General features: G+C 47.7%; 1 protein-coding gene across 5 annotated transcripts in view; it reads right to left on the bottom strand.

Annotated features, from left to right (window-relative positions):
- mark1 (MAP/microtubule affinity-regulating kinase 1) overlaps positions 1 to 23,811 on the bottom strand; it is a 323,583-nt gene that overhangs the window by 88,168 nt on the left and 211,604 nt on the right. For 4 of the 5 annotated variants that reach the window (XR_011947845.1, XM_072509526.1, XM_072509507.1 and 1 more), the window contains 2 exons: positions 8,791 to 8,856; positions 6,913 to 6,983 (listed from right to left, as the gene is read on the bottom strand). Coding sequence is in view for 4 of the 5 variants with exons in the window: in XM_072509526.1 (XP_072365627.1) it covers positions 6,913 to 6,983; positions 8,791 to 8,856 (137 nt within the window). In the remaining variant the exon portion in view is untranslated. Of the gene's footprint in view, positions 1 to 6,912; positions 6,984 to 8,790; positions 8,857 to 14,470; positions 14,561 to 23,811 lie in introns of those variants that run through there. The other variant, XM_072509555.1, reaches the window with a different exon arrangement.

The raw sequence follows: 23,811 nt of genomic DNA, 5'->3' as shown, positions 1-23,811 counted from the left end.
GGGACATTGGGGGGGCCTTATCATAGCACAGGATGTCACAGTGGTTATCACTGCTGCCTCACAGAGCCAGGGACCCGGGTTCAATTACAACCAGGATTACTGTGTGAATTTGCACTTTCTCCTCATGCCTGCGTTGGTTTTCTCCGGGTGCTCCACTTTCCTCCCACAGTCCAAAGATGCACAGGGTAGGTGGGATCACGGGGATAGGGCGGAGGAGTTGGTCCAGGTAGGCTGCTCTTTCAGACGGTCAGTGCAGACCTGATGGGCCGAATGGCCCTCATCTACACTGTAGGGATCTATGAAATGGGGCAAGAGGACAACCGTTGGAACTCACCTTTTAAGAGGTCCCCATATGCATGCTAGGTTTCATGACTCTTCTGAGGGGCCGTGAACCACAACTCTTTAAAAACCCATAATTATGAGGAATAGAACATGCCTATCTCCACAGTGGAGCTGGCCAAGTCCGCATGCAGGCTTTTGATAGGACCCAGCCCAATACCACTTAAAGGCACTCCCGAAAATCAGACATACATCAGGAATCCTGGAATGGGGTCCCACCTGCCAAGGGCTCCCGGGTCATTCTGGCTCAGTGAAAATTCAGTCCGCAGTAGTCTAGCTGTGCCTAATTAAATCCTTCTACTAATTTATTGTCAAGAACAAAAGCATTCATGGTGTGCTGCATAGACCAGAACTATCCCGTTGAATCTCCAATCTATGCTCAGTTAGTGGATTTCTGCCAGGGAATGAAGGAAGAAAAAGATTAACCAGTCACCCTTCGAAAAACATGCTCGTGTAAACACCAAATAAAGACAGAATCAGGCATGGCTGTGATGTTCCTTCATAAGTTCACACAAGAAGCTTACTTGGCGAGGTAATAAATGGGCAAGGTAATGAATGGAAAAGACTAAAAAGAGGCTTCCGGGTGCGGCGATGACCAGCTGAGTCGCACGTTTCGGCAGCTCCCTGTGAAACGGACTTTTGGGCTCTTGCTAGGAGCCCCAACGGCAATTTTAACGGCTGAAAACACCGTGCGGTAAACCAGAAGGGTGTTCCCCCTGGACACGGATGGAAAAAGGAGAGGAAAGTGGCCGGATTGCAGCGGATCCTTTGGAACAACGGCAAGGAAGGCAAGCAGAAACCAAGATGGCGTCGGAAGGTGGCAGTTTCATATGGGGCCCTGAACAACAAGAGTTTTTGAAACGCTGCGTGGAGGAGATAAAAAAGGAAATGAAGAAAGAGTTGTTGGCCCCGATATTACAGGCGATTGAAGGGCTGAAAGAGGAACAAAAGACCCAGGAGCAGGAGCTTCGGGTCGTGAAGGCGAAAGCAGCAGAGAATGAAAACGATATACAGGGCCTGGTGGTGAAGTCGGAGATACAGGAGGCACACCAGAAACGATCTGTGGAGAGGTTGGAGGCACTGGAAAATAACGCAAGGAGGAACAACTTGAGGATTCTTGGCCTTCCTGAAGGTGTGGAGGGGGCGGACGTCGGGGCATATGTGAGCACGATGCTGCACTCGTTAATGGGAGTGGAGGCCCCGACGGGTCCGTTGGAGGTGGAGGGAGCATACCGAGTTCTGGTGCGAGGATCGAGAGCAGGAGAAGCTCCCAGAGCCATAGTGGTGAGATTTCTCCGTTTTAAGGATAGAGAAATGGTCCTTAGATGGGCGAAGAAAACTCGGTGTAGTAAATGGGAGAACGCGGTGATCCGCGTCTATCAAGATTGGAGTGCGGAGGTGGCGAGAAGGAGGGCGAGCTTTAATCGGGCCAAAGCGGTACTTCACAAAAAAAAGATAAAGTTTGGAATGCTGCAACCGGCAAGACTGTGGGTCACATATCAAGGGAGGCACCACTACTTTGAGACGGCGGATGAAGCGTGGACTTTTATTGTAGAAGAAAAATTGGAATGATTGGACTACGAAAATGAACGTTTGGACAAAGTGGTGGGACGAGTGGGGGGGGGGGGGGCGAAGAGGGATTGTATGATTAATCCTGCGGTATGGTAACTTTTCTTTCTCCCACAGGTGGTGATGGGGGGAGGTGGGGAGGGAGAGGAGATGGGGCGTTGGCCATCGGAGGCGGGGCCGAGGGAGAGGCGCGGGCTTGGTTCCCGCACTATGATAATTATGGCGGGAATAGAGAAGCAGGAAGGAGGGGGCGCCGCATGGGGCGAGCCGTGATCACGGGGGGAAGCCGAGGTCAGCCAGAGTTTGCTGACTTCTGGGAGCAACATGGGGGGAGTAATTACGCTAGAGGGGGGTCTAGCGGGGGGGGGGGGGGAGGGGGGAATTACTGGGTTGCTGCTGCTGGGGAAAGGGGGGAGTGGGTACGGGAAAGGATGGGCGGGGGGGCACCGTCTGGGAGAAATACAGCTGCGTGGGAACTGGGCGAGAAGCTGGAAAAAGATGATGGCTAACCGGCAAGGGGGGGGGGGGGGGGTGGGAAGCCCCCCAACTCGGCTGATCACGTGGAACGTGAGGGGGCTTAACGGGCCGATAAAGAGGGCACGAGTACTCGCACACCTTAAGAAACTTAAAGCAGATGTGGTCATGTTACAGGAAACGCACCTGAAACTGATAGATCAGGTTAGGTTGCGCAAAGGATGGGTAGGGCAGGTGTTCCATTCGGGGCTGGATGCGAAAAACAGGGGGGTGGCTATATTAGTGGGGAAGCGGGTAATGTTCGAGGCAAAGACTATAGTGGCGGATAACGGGGGCAGATACGTGATGGTGAGTGGCAAATTACAGGGAGAGATGGTGGTGTTGGTAAACGTGTATGCCCCGAATTGGGACGATGCCAATTTTATGAGGCGAATGCTAGGACGCATCCCAGACCTAGAGACCGGAAAGCTGATAATGGGGGGAGACTTTAACACGGTGTTGGAACCAAGGCTGGATAGGTCGAAGTCCAGGACTGGTAGGAGGCCGGCAGCAGCCAAGGTGCTTAAGGATTTTATGGAGCAGATGGGAGGGGTGGACCCGTGGAGATTCAGTAGACCTAGGAGTAGGGAGTTCTCGTTTTTCTCCTATGTCCATAAAGTCTATTCACGCATAGACTTTTTTGTGTTGGGTAGGGCATTGATCCCGAGGGTGAGGGGAACGGAATATACGGCTATAGCCATTTCGGATCATGCCCCACACTGGGTAGACTTGGAGATAGGGGAGGAAACAAGAGGGCGTCCACCCTGGAGAATGGACATGGGACTAATGGCGGATGAGGGGGTGTGCTTAAGGGTGAGGGGATGCATTGAAAAGTACTTGGAACTCAATGACAATGGGGAGGTTCAGGTGGGAGTGGTCTGGGAGGCGTTGAAGGCGTTGGTTAGGGGGGAGCTGATATCAATAAGGACACATAAAGGGAAGCAGGAGAGTAAGGAACGGGAGCGGTTGTTGCAAGAACTTTTGAGGGTGGACAGACAGTATGCGGAAGCACCGGAGGAGGGACTGTATAGGGAAAGGCAAAGGCTGCATGTGGAATTTGACTTGCTGACCACAGGCACTGCAGAGGCACAATGGAGGAAGGCGCAGGGTGTACAGTATGAATATGGAGAGAAGGCGAGCAGATTGCTGGCACACCAATTGAGGAAAAGGGGAGCAGCGAGGGAAATAGGGGGGGTGAGAGACGAAGATGGAGAGACGGAGCGGAGAGCGGAGAGAGTGAATGAAGTGTTTAAGACATTTTATAAAAAATTGTATGAAGCTCAACCCGCGGATGGGAGGGAGAGAATGGTGGAGTTTTTGGATCGGCTGGAAATTCCCAAGGTGGAAGAGCAGGAAAGGATGGGATTGGGAGCACAGATCACAGTAGAAGAAGTGGTGAAAGGAATTAGGAACATGCAGACGGGAAAGGCTCCGGGACCGGACAGATTCCCAGTTGAATTTTACAGAAAATATTTGGACTTGCTCGCCCCGCTACTGACGAGGACCTTTAACGAGGCAAAGGAAAGGGGACAACTGCCCCCGACTATGTCAGAAGCAACGATATCGCTTCTTTTAAAGAAGGAAAAGGATCCGCTACAATGCGGGTCCTACAGACCAATTTCCCTCCTCAATGTAGATGCCAAGGTCTTGGCCAAGGTAATGGCAATGAGAATAGAGGAATGTGTCCCGGGGGTGGTTCATGAGGACCAAACTGGGTTTGTGAAGGGGAGACAGCTGAACACGAACATACGGAGGTTGTTAGGGGTAATGATGATGGCCCCACCAGAGGGTGAAACGGAGATAGTAGTGGCGATGGATGCCGAGAAAGCATTTGATAGAGTGGAGTGGGATTATCTGTGGGAGGTGTTGAGGAGATTTGGGTTCGGAGAGGGGTATGTTAGATGGGTGCAGCTGTTGTATAGGGCCCCAGTGGCGAGTGTGGTCACGAATGGACGGGGATCGGCATATTTTCGGCTCCATAGAGGGACAAGGCAGGGATGTCCTCTGTCCCCATTACTGTTTGCACTGGCGATTGAGCCCCTGGCGATAGCGCTGAGAGGTTCCAAGGGATGGAGGGGAATACTTAGGGGAGGAGAAGAACACCGGGTATCTTTATATGCGGATGATCTGCTACTATATGTGGCGGATCCAGCGGAGGGGATGCCAGAAATAATGCGGATACTTGGGAAGTTTGGGGATTTTTCAGGGTATAAATTGAACATGGGGAAGAGTGAGCTGTTTGTGGTGCATCCAGGGGAGCAGAGTAGGGAAATAGAAGACCTACCGTTGAGGAAGGTAACAAGAGACTTTCGTTACCTGGGGATCCAGATAGCTAAGAATTGGGGCACATTGCACAGGCTAAGTTTGACGCAGTTGGTGGAACAGATGGAGGAAGATTTCAAGAGATGGGATATGGTAGCATTGTCAATGGCAGGGAGGGTGCAGGCGGTTAAGATGGTGGTCCTCCCGAGATTCCTCTTTGTGTTTCAGTGTCTCCCGGTGGTGATCACGAAGGCTTTTTTCAAAAGGATAGAAAAGAGTATCATGGGTTTTGTTTGGGCCGGGAAGACTCCGAGAGTGAGGAAGGGATTCTTACAGCGTAGTAGGGATAGGGGGGGGCTGGCACTACCGAGCCTAAGTGAGTATTATTGGGCCGCTAATATTTCAATGGTGAGTAAGTGGATGGGAGAGGAGGAAGGAGCGGCGTGGAAGAGATTAGAGAGGGCGTCCTGTAGGGGGACCAGCCTGCAGGCTATGGTGACAGCCCCATTGCCGTTCTCACCAAGGAACTATACCACGAGTCCGGTGGTGGTAGCTACACTGAAGATTTGGGGACAGTGGAGACGACATAGGGGAAAGACCGGAGCACTGGGGGGGTCCCCGATAAGAAACAACCATAGGTTTGCCCCGGGGGGAATGGATGGGGGATATGGAATGTGGCAAAGAGCAGGTATAACGCAATTGAAAGATCTATTTGTGGATGGGAAGTTTGCGAGTCTGGGAGCGCTGACCGAGAAATATGGGTTGCCCCAAGGGAATGCATTCAGGTACATGCAATTGAGGGCTTTTGCGAGGCAACAGGTGAGGGAATTCCCGCAGCTCCCGACACAAGAGGTGCAGGACAGAGTCATCTCAAAGAAATGGGTGGGGGACGGGAAGGTGTCGGATATATATAGGGAAATGAGAGACGAAGGGGAGACTATGATGGACGAACTAAAAGGGAAATGGGAAGAAGAGCTAGGGGAGGAGATTGAGGAGGGGATGTGGGCAGATGCCCTAAACAGGGTAAACTCGTCGTCCTCGTGCGCCAGGCTAAGCCTGATTCAGTTCAAGGTATTACACAGGGCACATATGACTGGAACACGGCTCAGTAAATTTTTTGGGGTGGAGGATAGGTGTGCGAGGTGCTCGAGAAGCCCAGCGAATCATACCCATATGTTTTGGTCATGCCCGGCACTACAGGGGTTTTGGATGGGGGTGACAAAGGTGCTTTCGAAAGTAGTAGGAGTCCGGGTCGAACCAAGCTGGGGGTTGGCTATATTTGGGGTTGCACAAGAGCCGGGAGTGCAGGAGGCGAAAGAGGCCGATGTTTTGGCCTTTGCGTCCCTAGTAGCCCGGCGCAGAATATTGCTAATGTGGAAAGAAGCCAAGCCCCCGGGGGTGGAGACCTGGATAAATGATATGGCGGGGTTCATAAAGTTGGAGCGGATTAAGTTCGTCCTAAGGGGGTCGGCTCAAGGGTTTACTAGGCGGTGGCAACCGTTCGTCGAATATCTTGCGGAAAGATAGATAGGGGAGAACAAAGAAGGCAGCAGCAGCGGCCCAGGACTTGGGGGGGGGGGGGATGGGGGGGGGGGGTGGCCTGAGACAAGGCAGTTGCCAATTAGGGCTAGTTTTTATTTTTTTTTGTTATTTAATATTTATTTATTTGTTGTTGTTTTTGTTTAAATTTAAAAAGGTCATTATTATCTGTATTGTTACAATGTTGTGTAAGGGATGCACAATGTACTGTGTTGGTTGACCAAAAATTTTCAATAAAATATTATTTAAAAAAAAAGGAAAAGACTAAAAAAAAACAGGCCATCAAAACTTTTCCCTCCACAGAAACAAAATAATAATAATCTTCATTAGTGTCACAAGTAAGCTCACATTAACACTGCAATGAAGTTACTGTGAAAATCCCCAAGTCGCCACATTCTGGCACCTGTTCGGGTACACTGAGGATAATTCAGAATGTCCAATTCACCTAACAAGCACCTCTTCTGGGACTTGTGGGAGGAAACTGGAGCACCGGGAGGAAACCCATGCAAACCCAAGGAGAATGTGCAGACTCCGCACAGACAGTGACCCAAACCGGGAATCCAACCTGGGACCCTGGTGCTGTGAAGTAACAGTGCTACCAACTGTGCTACCGTGCCACCCAAATCTATTGCAATCCATAATGAACATAAGAGCTAAACTTAAATCCTTATGCAGTTATGCTCAACTCACCTGTCTAAACTTTGCCCTTGCTTCTTTTTCTTTCATTCTTCCATGTGCAACTAAGTAATCAAACACTTCCCCTGCATTGTAAAGGGGTAAAAAGAGAAAGTAAGAGTCATATTTGCCGAATGTGCAGTCTAACCTGACACTTCGTAAACCAGTGCACACTTCTTTTCGAATTAACTTTGAAAAACACAATTTCTTGTTGTAATTATTGACACCGCCCACATTTTCTGAACACAAATTTACATTTATAGATCAGAATTATGTATGAACAATTTGAAAATAATAAACAACATGTCAGTCAATTACTGTGGCTTTCAGCAATTTTTAAACTAATAATTAGCAGTAGTGAAATAATACCAGAGGATGAATAAAATTCCCTAAAATATATAATAAACTGAAAGAAAAGTGATGGTATCCAAGAAAATTTACAGGAGAAAACCAAATGGGAAGAAAATTGATTTTTTGTTGTAAATTTTGCACGTATTTAATGAGGGCAACCAATTTCAGGATTTCTTTTTAAAAATGTATTCATTCGGGCTATGCCCCCAGTATCAACTGAGTGATCAAGATCAAAATAAGAGTTAGCGATCTGAAACGTGGATGCTGCCTGACCATTTCCAGCATTTTCTGTTTTTCTTTCAAAATAATGCCCAGCTCCTCCCACTCAAACTAAAAAAATGACAGTCATTTCATGGAGTCAGCATCCCTTTAAGTAAACTGCAGTTTAATAAATTGGGAGTTTACCCTTATGGAATAATTAAAATTGAAAGGGGCTGATCCAACACAGGGGGGAAAGGACCATTGCCAGCTTCCTTGTTTGAAATACGTTATTGATCAGGATGGCACAAAGCTGACTGGATAATTATTACGATGCATTCTGGGATTCAGAGCTTCACAGCGAGAGCAGAATGTGGCAGACTTATTTGAAAGATGGACAAGGCTTGGGGAGCAAAATTCTGCGACCAGTCTGATACATCCAGCCCAGCATTACTCTGCATTCCAGTGTTGTTTTCCTGCTGCATTTTTAGATTAAATTCGATACACTAGGTATGGTACTGGCACTAGAAGCTCGATTGTCACACAATTTAACATGATGCCATCCTATAATTTTCTGGGGCAGAGTTTAAAAGGAAATGGCTGGAACAATGTAGAGAATTATAGACATAAAAAGTATGGTAATTGTAAAGAATTGCATTATTCAACAGGAAACAGAACTGAACATACTCGCACTGATTGATAGAAGTATTTAGAATTTTAAGATAACTTAGCATAATCCATCTTTTAGTTATAATGTGCTGTGGATTGGATTCCAGATAAATTATGCAATTTTCAACTCTTAGCTCAACAGAAGATGCAATGTTGAAGAAGAAGCCCCAAACATGCCGAAACACTAAAAGGAGCTAGCCCACACAATCAGCACTGTCAGTAGTTTAAAAGCATTAAACATAATATTAACGTTCTTGATTTCCTTTTCAAAATAGAAAAAACAGATTGTTTCACTACCAATGTCATCAGTTAACAAAACAGAGTCAAATCTACTGGTTCTGAGCCTAAGAATTTCCCATTTTCCCTGGTGTCAAACTGTCTACTTGATTGTCTTAAATGGCTGTCTTTGTACCAGTTTACATAGGAACCTGGGACTAGCAGGAAGCGGCAGAGACAACATGCCCAAAAAATAATTTTTAACAAGGGGAAAAATCTGGTAAAGACAAGTACTGAATGTTGAAAAACAAATGGCTGCATTTTAAAAGAATGTGAAACTCAAATTGTGAGGTCAATTCCGCAACTGTCAGCACTCCAGTTATTTCAGTGAGTTTTTCCATCTCCAATAACCACATACCATGCATCAGTAACTAGTCACAACCAAAGCCTTAAACTTACCTCCACTTGCATACTCCATAATTAAATATAGTGTTTTCTCAGTTTCAATTACTTCAAATAACTTAACTAGAAAGAGAAGGGAGAAAAAAAGATTTGTCATAAATATCAGTCAAACTGTTCAATGAACACTGAGGGCTGCATTACTCTGGTCATTGTAGCAGCAATATCACAATTCTTTCAGAAAGGACAAGCGTATACTAAAGCAATCAAGGCAATTTTCTGCATCTATACGTACATTTTTGTAACAATAGTGCTTCCATACTCAAGTTGTGATTCTAATTAGGAAATAAATAATTTAATAGTCTAAACTGTGTTTCGGAATCTTGTTCCAAATACATCCCTAACCCAGGTTTGAATAATCCAATGCAGTACGCACCATACTTCCAATAAGGCAACAGAGTTGGTGGCTTGCTCTCCATGACACAGAGTCAATTGTTACAAATGAAATTTCAGTGGGCTGTATAAATGTTACTCTTAAAACTAAATATGCTTCATTATTGACTTGCGGGCCCACAAGATCATATTTATATAACGCACCAGTTGTATACCAATGACCTGTACCTCCAGAACTTTCTAAAACATTTGGTACTAGTCTTTTTTTTCCAACTTTCTTGGGCCGTGGGCATTGCTGGCAAGGCCAGCATTTGTTGCTCATCCCTAATTGCCGTTGAACCATTTCAGGGGCCAGTTAGCCACATTGCTGTGGCTCTGGAGATACCTGTGGCCAGTTCAGGTAAGGATGGCAGATTCCCTTCCCCAAAGGACATTACTAAACCAGATGGGTTTTTATGACAAAATCGGACCGGTGCCACTTCCACTTTCTGTCTTTTATGGTCATTTAGCGGTTAATTCCAGATTTTATTAATTTAAATATTCCCTGGGCCGTGCCTCTGGATTACTGGTCCAGAGTGACAATACTGTGCCACCGTCTCCCCCGTGCCACTAATATTATTTTGAAAGCATCTCCTGCTCTCCTAATGGTGCCAGTTTTGCAGACAGATCTGTGATACAATTTCACAGGTGGAAGCAATACTTAAATACCTCATCACTATCCTATTGGGTGTGACAAGCTAGTTTGCTTCAATTGAGGTTGACCCTGTCTCCAACTGCAAATTTTCCTTTAACCAGACAAAATAAGTTCTAATTGGCCTTAAAAATAAAATTCATTCGTGTTTGATATGATCATGGCCAGGATTTTATCAACAGCATGTCATTTCCCATGTTGTAACCAGAGCGGAATGCCACTTCCACTTTCTCTCTTTCTGCCTTTTCCCACTCGATTATAATGAAAATTCCAAGAGGCAGCAGCTTGCATGCAAGGGACGTGCAACTTAGCAGCGGGGGAAGCTTTTTATTAGTGGAGCCTGCTGTCAAACTGACAACGCTGCATCTCTGGGTGGTCTATTAAAGATCCTTCTGATCAAACATGGTGCGTCTCTGCCTGGACAACTCATAGGTTGCTTGAGACTGCCAATACATGTTGGAGAAATGAGTGACCGCTGAGGCAGACCAGCCCCATGGTTCAGCGATGCCTACCTGCACGGGTCACCTCCAAGGTGTCAGGGAAAGGCAGGAGGTGCTCTTTCTTGACGATGGCATAAGAAAGCCCTTCCACCAGACCAAGGCAGCCTGAACGGAGATTGCAGAGGTGATGCGGGTACCCGCCGAACCTAGGACCAGTGCAGGAAACGGGTCAATGATGGACTTTGATCCTCAAGGCTAAGTGCCAATGTCGCACATTCAACTGGAATTTCTTGCATGGTGATCAATAATGTGTGCGCGCGCGAGTGGGCACCTATGCCAGAAGGGTGAATGTGCGATGGGCCGCCACATGGCAACTGAGGCCAAAGCATCTGAAATTTCACCTTTTGAGAGCGCTTGAAGCCAGTATGTGTGGTGGGAATGCATGCAGACAAGGGTTTTAGGTGTCCCTTGACTTGTCACTTTATCTTGCATAACAAGATGACCCATAATTCCTGCAAGAGGGGAGGTTTCCTGATCCAAGGCTCCTCACAGCTGCTGAGGAGGGGCCAACAGAGATCACTGGCAAGAAGGGAATACGATAGGTGGCAGACGGTGAGGGTTGTCCAGCCAGGAGGAAGAGAGAAGAGGCAACCATCTTGCCGTTAACATAGAAGCACATTGGATGCATGCAATGAAACGCGAAGCATCAAACTTTGATGATTTTTAAAGTGATTCTTTTTGTTCTTCACCATAGGTTTAGGAGCTGGTTTAGCACAGTGGGCTAAATAGCTGGCTTGCAGTACAGAAAAATGCCAGCAGCGCAGGTTCACTTCCCGTACCGACCTCCCCGAACAGGCGGCAGAATGTGGCGACTCGGGGTTTTTCCACAGTAACGTCATTGAAGCCTACTTGTGACAATAAGCGATTATTATTACAGGTCATCCATCATTCTTCCAAGGACCAGGCTGCAGCCGAAGCAGGAGCCAGAAGACTCCAGCACTGGGGACCAAGCAGCCAGTGCAACAGACGATGTATCATCAGCTGCTTCATCAGCCACCTCTGCCAGCACAGGATCCACAGAGGGTCTGCATGTAAATTTCGGAGCCCAGTCTGGTGAGCACAACACTGCCACCTCCCAGCAGCTGAGGGAGGATGTGACAGCCAGGTCTTCAGATGATTGGAAGACTGCTGGGGATGAGGCCCCCTTCTGAGCCCCAAAATGATGGCAGGTCTCTGGTTGTGGCCAGAAGAAGCCTGCTGACCGTGCACCAGAGGCAAGGGGAAAAATGGCAGAGATGCCAATGATTATACACAGCTTTGCACAGGGTATGCAAGAGTCCATGCCTACCGATGTTCTGCCGTGCCCCAGGTATTTCTTTTTTTTTTATTCCACAAATTTTCAAAATTTTTACAAATCCCCTAAACCACAAAGCTCCTCCCCCCCCTCATCTATCAATGGGAACTAACTCCCCAAAATGCAAAATAAACAAACCCCTTCAATTGTCGTACCCATCACTCACCCCCACTTAAGAGCAAATTTCACTTTTTTCAGGGTCAGAAACTCCCAACAGGAGGCAGAGGGTGGAGAAGATGACCTGCACTCCAACAAGACCCACTTGAGAGCAATCATTGAAGCGAAGGCTAAAACGTCTGCCGCAGCACCCGCCTGCAGCTCCGGCTGGTCCAACAACCAGAATATGCTTCTAGGGGACCAGGCTCGACATACACATGCAGAACCCCCAAAATAGTGCTGAAGACCATTCCCCAAAACCTTTCCCAACTTCAGGCAGGACAAAAACAGATGCACATGGTTTGCAAGGCCAACTGCACCCCCAAATACCTAAAGTGAGATGTGCCAGACCGAATGGCAGCACCCCCACCTCCACTCCTAGAGGGGGATCATAAAGTACTCTCATGTCCCCAAATTCAATTTGTACAAATCCCTGAAGCAACCCCATTATGCTCCCCACCTAAGAGCTTGGCTCCAAATTATACAGCAACAAGTCGTCTGCATACAAGGGCACCCTGTCCTCTACCACCCCCCACCTCATCCCCTTTCACAACCCGAGCTCCTCAGCCAAGGGCTCTGCAGACAATGCAAACAGAAGGGGGAACGTAGGGCAGCATGGGGCCCAGTGGTTAGCACTGGGACTACGGCGCTGAGGACCCGGGTTCGAATCCTGGCTCTGGGTCACTGTCCGTGTGGAGTTTGCACATTCTCCCCGCGTCTGCGTGGGTTTCACCCCCACAACCCAAAGATGTGCAGGTTAGGTGGATTGGCCATGCTAAATTGCCCCTTAATTGGAAAATAAATAAATAATCAGGTATTCTAACTTTATTATAAAAAGGGGGAACATGGGGCATCCCTGCCTTGTACCCCGGTACAATGCAAAATACGCTGAATTCATACTATTCATTCGCATACTCGCCATCGGCTCCTTATGTAACAGCTACAACCAAGCCACAATCTTCGGCCCAATCCCAAATTTCTCCAGCATCGTCATCAACTAACTCCACTCCTCCCGATAAAACAGCTTCTCCGCATTAAACGGCATCACTTCTGTCTCCCTTCCCTCAACTGAGAAAGCACCACATTCAACAGCCTCCTCACATTCGAGGACAACAGTCTTCCTTTTATGATTCCCGTCTGATCCTCCCCAATCACCTTTGGAAGACACCCCTCCAACCTTACCTCCAACACCTTTGCCAATATCTTGGCGTCGACATTTAGCAGAGATATGGGCCTGTACGTCCCACACTCCACTGGATCCTTATCCTCCGTAAGCAACAACGAGATGGAGGCCTGCCCCATCGTTTGTGGCAAGACACCCCTGTCCATTGCATCCTTGAACATTTCCACCATCAACGGCACCAGCCTATCTTAAAATCTCGACCGGGAACCAATCTGGCCCCGCCACCTTCCCTGCCTCCATCCTCCTGATTACCACCTCCTCCACCACTGCCTTCTTCATCTCCGCCAATGTTGGACACTAATACATTCAGAAATTCCTTCATCTCCTGCTCCTCCTCTGGTGGTTCTGACTGACACAAGTCCCTATAGAACTCCTCGAAGACCTTATTGATCTGCCCCGGAGATGCCACCAACACTACTGCCCTGTCCCGCACCTGAACCATCTCCCTCGCTGTGGCCTCCCTATGGAGCTGACCTGCCAACATACAACTGCCTTCTTCCTGTACTCATGAACAGCCCCCCTCGCCCTTCTCAACTGACGCATTGCTTCCCCATAGGTCAATCCTCGCCTCCAATTCCTTCCTCTTTGCCAGGATCCCCAGCTCCAGGTCCTCCACGTACCTCCCATCCACCTCCAAAATCTCTTCTATCAGTCGTTGGCGTTCCTCCCTCATCTCCCTATTCACCTTGGCCTTAAACAAAACACCACCCCCTCACCACCGCCTTCAGGGCCTCCCAAACCACCGACTGTGAACCCTCCCTCGTGCAATTCAATCCCACATACTCCTCAATCTTCTTCTCTATCTTGTCACAGAAGTTCCAATCCGCCAATCACATCTATATCCACCCCAGCTTCTGGGCTGCCCCCTTTTCCAATACCATGCCCATCCAATGCGGAGCATGCTCCGAGTTCACAATTGTTGAATATTCTGCTCTCTTAATTCCGGCCAACAGCGCCTTTCCCACCTCAAAACAGTCAACCCTTGAACACCTTGTGCACCAGAGAAAAAAGAGAAAACTCCCAATCCCAAAAATTTCCACAGGTCCACACCCCCATCTCCCTCATGAGCCCTGCCAATGCCTTTGCTGCCCCCCCCCCCCACCCCGACTGGGTCAGTGAGCGCGATGTCCCAGGCATTTCAGGCTTCATCCAAGAAGAGGATGGCGATGTCATGGAGAGTCAGGTCAAGCATTTCATCCAAAGGTGCCTAACCTGCATTCCATCGCTCTTGTCTCATGGGCTCAGTGCGGCACTTGCTAGGCAAGAGGATAACGAGTTAGCTGCACCTTCCCTCCAGGAGCCTCCTTCCCCTCAGGAAAACAGGATGGTGCCATTGCACACATAGATAGAAGAGGAGCGCATGTCAGCTGTTTCGTAGCTTTTGTCTCAGGACAACCATAGGGAAGTGTCTCCTCGCCCCTTCATTACTATCCACAACAGTTGCCACTGATGAGGCCGGGAGGGATGCCCCTGCATCAGTGTGGATGTCCCGGAGTTGACTGGAGTCCTCAAAGCCCAGGCCTGCAGACGATTCCTACCATGGCCATGCAAGACAACGGGGAATCATCCTGATGAGTCTGCCTTCAAATAAACACGTGATCACAGGGTTCCACCTGGACAGTGGTAGAAAAGGAAAATTGAAGAAATAAAGCATAGATTTAAGTGGATTTAATTCAGTGTTTCTGTGAAAGAAGAGTAAAATTCTAATTCAATTCATGTTAAACGAAGGTGTATGCATACATGGGGGTTTTAGTTTTACTTCAAACTGTGTCTATTATCCTTTGAGGGGCTTACAGCGTGAAGGGTAAACAAGTTTGGAGAAGGAAAGAGATGCTGCATGGGTACCTTTAGGGTAGGAAGGCTTTCAGAAATTATGTTTAACTGAATTTATAGCAGCTGCTGACAGGAAGCTAGGTGGTGAGCAGTTCTCAGCTTTGCTAGAAGAAAAGCCATACAACTGAATAATGGTTGAGAAAGCCAGTTCTGGAAGTCAAAAGAACATCTAGTTAAGGAAACTAGAGAAATGAAGAGAGGTTTCTAGGAAGCCTGAAGTTAAAAGAAAGTAGGAGCTGGAACCTGGACACAGTATTGTTTAGTGAAGAGAGAGCTAAGAAAGAGTTGGCTAGTGAAAAGTCAGAAACATATTTGAAGGTTTGTGATATCTCACTACTGTTTGAGAGACATTAGGTGAAATTATTGTGGAGCAATCAGTGACTGGATTTCGGAGTTTGTGCAATAATATTCAAGACAAAGGAACCCTTAGAGGAGACTTGAAAAGCCCAGAGGTTGTTACCCGTGCCACGTGCTAGCGAGACAAGGAATAGGGAGAGAGAACAGTTAAACACATGGCTACAGGGATGGTGCAGGAGGGAGGGAATCAGATACCTGGATAATTGGGACTCATTCTGGGGTAGGTGGGACCTCTACAAACGGGATGGTCTACACCTGAACCAGAGGGGTACCAATATCCTGGACATTGCAAAGATGATTCTGGATAGGAGCGAAAGTAACAGGGTTGTTGTGAAAGGGGGACTTTAACTTTCCAAATATTGACTGGAAACACTATCGTTCGAGTACTTTAGATGGGTCAGTTTTTGTCCAATGTGTGCAGGAGGGTTTCCTGACACAGTATGTAGATAGGCCAAAAAGAGGCGAGGCCACATTGGATTTGGTACTGGGTAATGAACCAGGCCAGGTGTTAGATTTGGAGGTAGGTGAGCACTTTGGTGATAGTGACCACAATTCGGTTATGTTACTTTAGCGATGGAAATTATCATAGAATTTACAGTGCAGAAGGAGGCCATTCGGCCCATCGAGTCTGCACCGGCTCTTGGAAAGAGCACCCTACCCAAGGTCAACACCGCCACCCTATCCCCATAACCCAGTAACCCCACCCAACACTAAGGGCAATTTTGGACACTAAGGGCAATTTATCATGGCCAATCCACCTAACCTGCACATCTTTGGACTGTGGGAGGAAACCGGAGCACCCGGAGGAAACCCACGCACACACGGGGAGGATGTGCAGACTCCGCACAGACAGTGACCCAAGCCGGAATCGAACCTGGGACTCTGGAGCTGTGAAGCAATTGTGCTATCCACAAGGCTACCGTGCTGCCCTGTGAAAGGGATAGGTATATACCGCAGGGCAAGAGCTATAAGCTGGGGGACAGGCAATTATGATGCGATTAGGCAAGACTTAGGATGCATAGGATGGGGAAGGAAACTGCAGGGGATGGGCACAATTGAAATGGGGAGCTTGTTCAAGGAACAGCTACTGCGTGTCCTTCAGAAGTATGTACCTGTCAGGCAGGGAGGAAGTGGTCGAGCGAGGGAACCGTGGTTTACTAAAGTAGTTGAATCACTTGTCAAGAGGAAGAAGGAGGCTTATGTAAAGATGAGACGTGAAGGTTCAGTTAGGGCGCTTGAGAGTTACAAGTTAGCAAGGAAGGACCTAAAGAGAGATCTAAGAAGAGCCAGGAGGGGGACATGAGAAGTCCTTGGCAGGTAGGATCAAGGAAAACCCTAAAACTTTCTATAGGTATGTCAGGAATAAACAAATGACTAGGGTAAGAGTAGGACCAGTCAAGGACAGTACTGGGAAGTTGTGCGTAAAGTCCGAGAAGATAGGAGAGGCGTTAAGTGAATATTTTTCGTCAGTATTCACACAGGAAAAAGATAAAGTTGTCGAGGAGACTACTGAGATACAGGCTACTAGACTAGACGGGATTGAGGTTCATAAGGAGGAAGTGTTTGCAATTCTGGAAAGTATGCAAATAGATAAGTCCTCTGGGCCGGATGGGATTTATCCTAGGATTCTCTGGGAAGCTAGGGAGGAGATTGCAGAGCCTTTGGCTTTGATCTTTATGTCGTCATTGTCTACAGGAATAGTGCCAGAAGACTGGAGGATAGCAAATGTTGTCCCCTTGTTAAAGGAGGGGAGTAGAGACAACCCCAGTAACTATAGACTGGTGAGCCTTACTTCTGTTGTGGGCAAAGTCTTAGAAAGGATTCTAAAAGATAGGATTTATAATCATCTAGAAAGGAATAATTTGATTCGGGATAGTCAACACGGTTTTGTGAAGGGTAGGTTGTGTCTCACAAACCTTATTGAGTTCTTTGAGACGGTGACCAAACAGGTGGACGAGGGTAAAGCAGTTGATGTAGCGTATGTGGATTTCAGTAAAGCGTTTGATAAGGTTCCCCACGGTAGGCTATTGCTGAAAATACGGTGGCATGGGATTGAGGGTGATTTAGCGGTTTGGATCAGTAATTGCTAGCTGTAAGAAGACAAAGGGTGATGGTTGATGGGAAATGTTCAGCCTGGAGTTCAGTTACTAGTGGTGTACCACAAGGATCTGTTTTGGGGCCACTGCTGTTTGTTATTTTTATAAATGACTTGGAGGAGGGTGTAGAAGGATGGGTGAGTAAATTTGCAAATGACACTAAAGGCGATGGAGTTGTGGACAGTGCGGAAGGATGTTGCAGGTTACAGAAGGACATAGATAAGCTGCAGAGCTGGGCTGAGAAGTGGCAAATGGAGTTTAATGCAGAAAAGTGTGAGGTGATTCATTTTGGAAGGAGTAACAGGAATACAGAGTACTGGGCTAATGGTAAGATTCTTGGTAGTGTGGATGAGCAGAGAGATAACGGGTGTCCATGTACATAGATCCCTGAAAGTTGCCACTCAGGTTGAGAGGGTTGTTAAGAAGGCGTACGGTGTGTTAGCTTTTATTGGTAGCGGGATTGAGTTTCGGAGCCATGAGGTCATGTTGCAGCTGTACAAAACTCTGGTGCGGCCGCATTTGGAGTATTGCGTGCAGTTCTGGTCGCCGCATTATAGGAAGGATGTGGAAGCATTGGAAAGGGTGCAGAGGAGATTTACCAGGATGTATGGAGGGAAGATCTTGTGAGGAAATGCTGAGGGACTTGAGGCTGTTTTCGTTAGAGAGAAGACGGTTAAGAGGTAACTTAATCGAGGCATACAAGATGATCAGAGGATTGGATATGGTGGACAGTGAGAGCCTTTTTCCTCGGATGGTGATGTCTAGCACGAGGGAACATAGCTTTAAATTGAGGGGAGATAGATATAGGACAGATGTCAGAGGTAGGTTCTTTACTCAGAGAATAGTAAGGGCGTGGAATGTCCTGCCTGCAACAGTAGTGGACTCACCAACATTAAGGGCATTTAAATGGTCATTGGATAGACATATGGATGATAATGGAATAGTGTAGATGGGCTTTAGAATGGTTTCACAGGTCGGCGCAACATCGAGGGCCGAAGGGCCTGTACTGTGCTGTAATGTTCTATTCTATTCTAAAACAGTCAGGAGGATGCTTTGTTTGAAAGGATAGTTGCAAAACCTAGAGGCGGATTCTTGATGAAAACAGCTGATGGAAAGCATTGTTTGGAAAAAGATTTGAAAGTGTGGAGTTTGGAAATACTTATGTGACAATCGTCTTGGGGGAATTAGAGGAGAAATCTACAAAAGATCGATTGAGTGGCATCAGCCATTTGGCTTCAGAGTGGGACGGTATCCTTGAAATCGGTGTACATTTGTGAAGATAAGGGTGAGAAAAGGAATAGTTTATTAACCATCTCGTTCATGTTTAATAAATGATTTTTCCTTGTTACTATAAACTAGTTGGCAGTCCTCTGATTCTGTTCCTCCAGGTTTTCTAAAATAAATAAAACGCTACGTTCTTTCGAGTCAGGGTCGCATTCTGAGACCTTTCAGTCTAATAGTAGCACTAATTGGAATCATAACACATATATTCCTGAATGAGAGGTGTTGCATTTTGTGCATTATTTCATGAACGTTCAAGTAAATTGTTACTTCTGCGATGATCATTCTGTGAGACTGGCCTTAAATACAGGCACTGAAGGATATTGTTCCATTTAATCCCCAGCAGCTAAAAATGAGATGAGTGAACATCGGAAAGAATATAAACTAATTAAGGATTTAGCTTCTGAAACTCACATAAGGGAAACAAAGAGCAACAGTTCCCATAAGCGAATTATCAAACACAGATTTGTCACACAAGTCAGTACGAGGATTTGTCATCTTTATTTCCCCCCCAACCAAACACTGCACAAAAAGTATGTAAATGATAATGATAGGGCTTCAACCTAATTAGATGTGGATTGTCGTCAGTGAGCCATTTCAGAAGAGCCATTCTATAATACTTTACAAGGAAAAGTCACTGTGCGTTCATTATGATTATATCACTTACTCAGATAGAGCTTTGACAAAGGATCATCTGGACTCGAAACGTCAGCTTTTTTCTCTCCCTACAGATGCTGCCAGACCTGCTGAGACTTTACAGCATTTTCTCTTTGATTTCAGATTCCAGCATCCGCAGTAATTTGCTTTTATTTAGAGCTAACATTTCCATATATACTAACTCCTGCAAACGCAAGAGGCTGCCAACATCGTCCGGCCCAGGTATACAGGTTTGTGCATACACAGAAATTTAACAATGTCACCCAGCGGCACCTGGTCCATTGCACATGCATCAAGTACGTGCTGACATAATTATGTTCTAGCACATTGGCGTCTCGCACATGTACAACGAAGATATGTCCACGTGGTTGGAGACATCTGAAGGATCAAATTCTGACAGTTGTTTAGCTGCCGTGAGAGAGACAGCACACAATTTTTTAAAACCAAAAGCTGTCTTCTTTTGCTGAAAAGGAAATTTAAAACAACCGTGGGAGCTTTTACTTAAAAAAAACCTGAAAAGAGACTTTTTTATTTACTGAGGCTCTATGTCTCCTGCTCCAGAGTAAATTTATCTGTGTTTTTATCGGTCGAGGAGGAGGATGCTGAGGTGGTGGTGGAGAAGGGTACTGAGGCCAGCCCAAGGTTCAAGAGGATGATGGCAACACAGAGGTCGTGACTGGGGTCAGCACCAAGGATGAGGAGGAGGTCGCCAAAGAGAAGAGCGGATCTGGGTCAGCAACACTGACAACAGAAGGTTAGCCGGAAGACAGCCACCCGAATGTAGTGCCACACAGCTGAACCATTGATATTCAAATGGCAATTTGCATTGCTTCTCCTAACCAGACAGTCCATCTCAATCGATGCCATTGACACATGCTTTTTTACTGATTTCTCCCTCAACAGGCTCTCTACAGCTTCATGGCAGAAGAAGCGACAGAACAGTGCAATGGAATTGACAACAGGCACCATGCACAGCCACTACAAAATCCCAGCAATCAGGGAACTGCCCGGCGAGCATCTTCCAATAAGAGGAAAACTTTTGTAATTTGTTTTGCTGCGATCCTGGGCTGGGGTGGGGTTTGGCGAGTTGGCCCCGGAATTGAAGTTTTCCTTTGACGAGTGTTCAGCTCCCAATAAAATGAGTAAATAAATTAATAAAATTTGCCAGCTGTTTGTGGAGAAATTTATTCCGAGAGGAGCAATAAGCAGGCTGAAGCTGGCAATAATCATGGATAACTGAGATCTCACCTCATCTTGGGACCAGGGGCACACTGGGAAGGCTTCAGTGCAGTGCAACAAGGTGGGAACATAGCGACGGGAGGGGAGATAATCAAAAACTTTCACACTATTCAATGGGAGGAGGGCTGATCTGTGATCTGACTCCATATGCCTGCCCATTTCCAATATCCCACAAGATCTTGTCTCAATTAATAATGGGAATGGGTCCAAAGCCGCTTTCCATTTGCAGATGAAAGTTGGAAACCTCTAACACACTGCTTGCGTAACGTTGCGCCTTGTGGTTCACAAGACCAAAGCTATGTTGTTATGTCAGAAGACACCCTGAGACTTTGCTGGAAGATCCCATTCTGCCCAGTTGTTAACAGCTCGGTTGCCTGATCAGCACGAGACCAAATGTACCGGCAACTCACATGGGGTGATGAGATTGTAGAAATCATTACAAATCACACATAGGAACAGCCTGCCAATTCTGTTAACCGTGTATGAGATGGCTGGATGGGACATGGAGGGATGTCAGAGGCAATTGAGGCAAGGGAGGAAATAGCACGAGCACTGGCAATAATTTTCAATTCCTCTCTAGACACAGGAGAGGTGATGGAGAATAGCCAAAGTGGTACCATTATTCAAGAGGGGAGGAAGGGATAAACCAGGAAACTACAGGTCAGTCAGTCTAACCTCAGTGGTGGGGAAACTATTGGAGGCAATTCTGAGATATAGAATTAATCTGCATTTGGAGAGGCAGGGATTAATCAAGAACAGTCAGCATGGTTTTGTAAGCGGGTGGAGGGTGGTCATGTCTGACTAACTTGATTTAATTTTTTGAAATTTGACCAGGTGTTTAGATGAGGGCAACGTATTTGATGTAGTTTACTTGGACTTCCGCAGGCTTTTGATGATAAGGTGCAAAAGGGAGACTGACAGCGATGGTAAGAGCCCAGGAAATTGGAACCAGAGTTGGCTGAATGGCAGGAAGTAGAAGGTGATGGTTGATGTTTTTCTGACTGGAAGCCGGTGTTAATGGGGTCAGGCAGGGATCAGTATTGGGGCCCTTCCTGTTTGTGGTTTATATAAATGATTTAGACTTGAATATAAGAGGGTTGATAAGTAATTTTGTGGATCATATGAAAATGGGTGGGATGGTAAATAGCGAAGGGATAACCTTAGATTACAGGAGGATATTGACAGGCTGGTCAAATTAGGTGATGGCAAATAGAATTAAATTGGAGGAGTGTGAGGTGATGCACTTGAGCAGGACAAACAAGGCAAGGGAATTAATGTTAAACTGCGGGACCCTGGGAAGCACTGAGGATCAGAGGGACCTCGGCGTGCATGTGCACCAGTTCTTTTTTTTTTTATTAAAGGTTTTCATAAAATATCAATAACAAAATGAGAAAAACAAAGGAACCCAACAGGGTTAAGTACAAAACACAATCCAGAAAAGCAATCCCCCATACCCCCCCCCCCCCCGCCCCTGTACATAAATAATAAATTAACATTAACACCCCGACTTAACACAACAGGTGTATACACCCCCTCAGACCCTTCAGTGTAAATAACAAAAACAATAATAAAGTAACCCCCCCCCCCGAGCTGCTGCTGCCATTGACCAATGTCTATCGTTCTGCCAGAAAGTCTAAGAACGGTTGCCACCGCCTAAAGAACCCTTGTACTGACCCTCTCAAGGCAAATTTCACCCTCTCCAATTTAATAAACCCCGCCATATCACTGATCCAGGATTCCACGCTTGGGGGCCTCGCATCTTTCCACTGAAGAAGAATCCTTCGCCGGGCTACCTGGGACGCAAAGGCCAGAATTCCGGCCTCTTTCGCCTCCTGCACTCCCGGCTCCTCTACCACCCCAAATATTGCGAGCCCCCAGCTCGGTTTGACCCTGGATCCTACCACCCTCGACACCGTCCTCGCTACGCCCTTCCAAAATTCCACCAGCGCTGGGCATGCCCAGAACATATGGGTGCGATTTGCCAGGCTCCCTGAGCACCTAACACACCTGTCCTCACCCCCAAAAAACCGGCTCATCCTTGTCCCGATCATGTGTGCCCTGTGCAGCACCTTAAACTGTATGAGGCTGAGCCTTGCGCACGATGAGGAAGAGTTCACCCTCCCCAGGGCACCTGCCCACATCCCTTCCTCAATTTCCTCTCCCAACTCCTCCTCCCACTTACTGTACAGTGTGTGGCAGTAGCCGTGGGAATTCCACCACCTGCCGTCTGGCAAACGCCCTTACCTGTAAGTACCTGAAGGTGTACCGCGGGGGGAGCCCGTACTTCTCCTCCAGCTCACCCAGGCCCGCGAACGTCCCGTTCACAAACAGGTCCCCCAACTTTCGTATCCCTGCCCTGTGCCACCCCAAAAACCCTCCACCTGTTCTTCCTGGGGCGAACCGGTGGTTCCCACGTAATGGGGTCCACGCCGAGGCCCCAACTTCACCCCTGTGCCGCCTCCACTGCCCCCACATTTTGAGGGCAGCCACCACCACCGGGCTCGTGGTATACCTCCTTGGAGGGAGCGGCAGCGGCACTGTTGCCAGCGTCCCCAGACTCGTACCCACACAAGACGTCGTCTCAATGCAGCCCCCTCCCCCTCCATCACCCACTTGCGCACCATCGTCGCATTGGCGGCCCAGTAGTACCCACATAGATTGGGCAGCGCCAGTCCCCCCCCTATCTCTACTCCGCTCCAGGAACACCCTTCTCACCCTCGGAGTCCCTCGCGCCCACACAAACCCTATTATACTCCTGTTAACCCACCTGAAAAAAGCCTTCGGGATAAACACGGGGAGGCACTGGAACAGGAACAAAAACCTTGGGAGCACCGTCATTTTGATTGACTGCACCCTACCCGCCAAGGACAGCGGCAACGCGTCCCACCTCTTGAACTCCTCCTCCATTTGCTCCACCAGCCTTGTAAAATTAAGCCTATGCAGGGCCCCCCAGCTCCTGGCCACCTGGACCCCCAAATACCTGAAGCTCCTCTCCGCCTTTTTTAGTGGGAGCTCGCCAATCCCCCTGGATGAACTACGAACAGCTCGCTCTTCCCCATGTTGAGCTTGTACCGCGAAAAGTCCCCGAATTCCCTAAGAATCCTCATTACTTCCGGCATTCCTCCCACCGGGTCCGCCACATACAGCAGCAGGTCGTCCGCATTAAGTGACACCCTATGCTCCTCCCCACCCCGCACCAATCCCCTCCAGTTCCTTGTCTCCCTCAGTGCGATAGCCAGGGGTTCAATCGCCAGTGCGAAGAGCAGGGGGGACAAGGGACACCCCTGTCTCGTCCCTCGGTGCAACCGAAAATACGCGGACCTCCTCCTATTTGTGGCCACACTTGCCATCGGGACCTCATACAACAGCCTAACCCACCTGACAAACCCTTCCCCAAATCC

The sequence above is a fragment of the Scyliorhinus torazame genome, chromosome 1 (assembly GCF_047496885.1).
Source record: "Scyliorhinus torazame isolate Kashiwa2021f chromosome 1, sScyTor2.1, whole genome shotgun sequence".
In the NCBI taxonomy this organism is placed as follows: Eukaryota; Metazoa; Chordata; class Chondrichthyes; order Carcharhiniformes; family Scyliorhinidae; genus Scyliorhinus; species Scyliorhinus torazame.
Note: the sequence above shows the minus strand (reverse complement) of the source record. Positions and strands in the feature narration are given on the sequence as shown.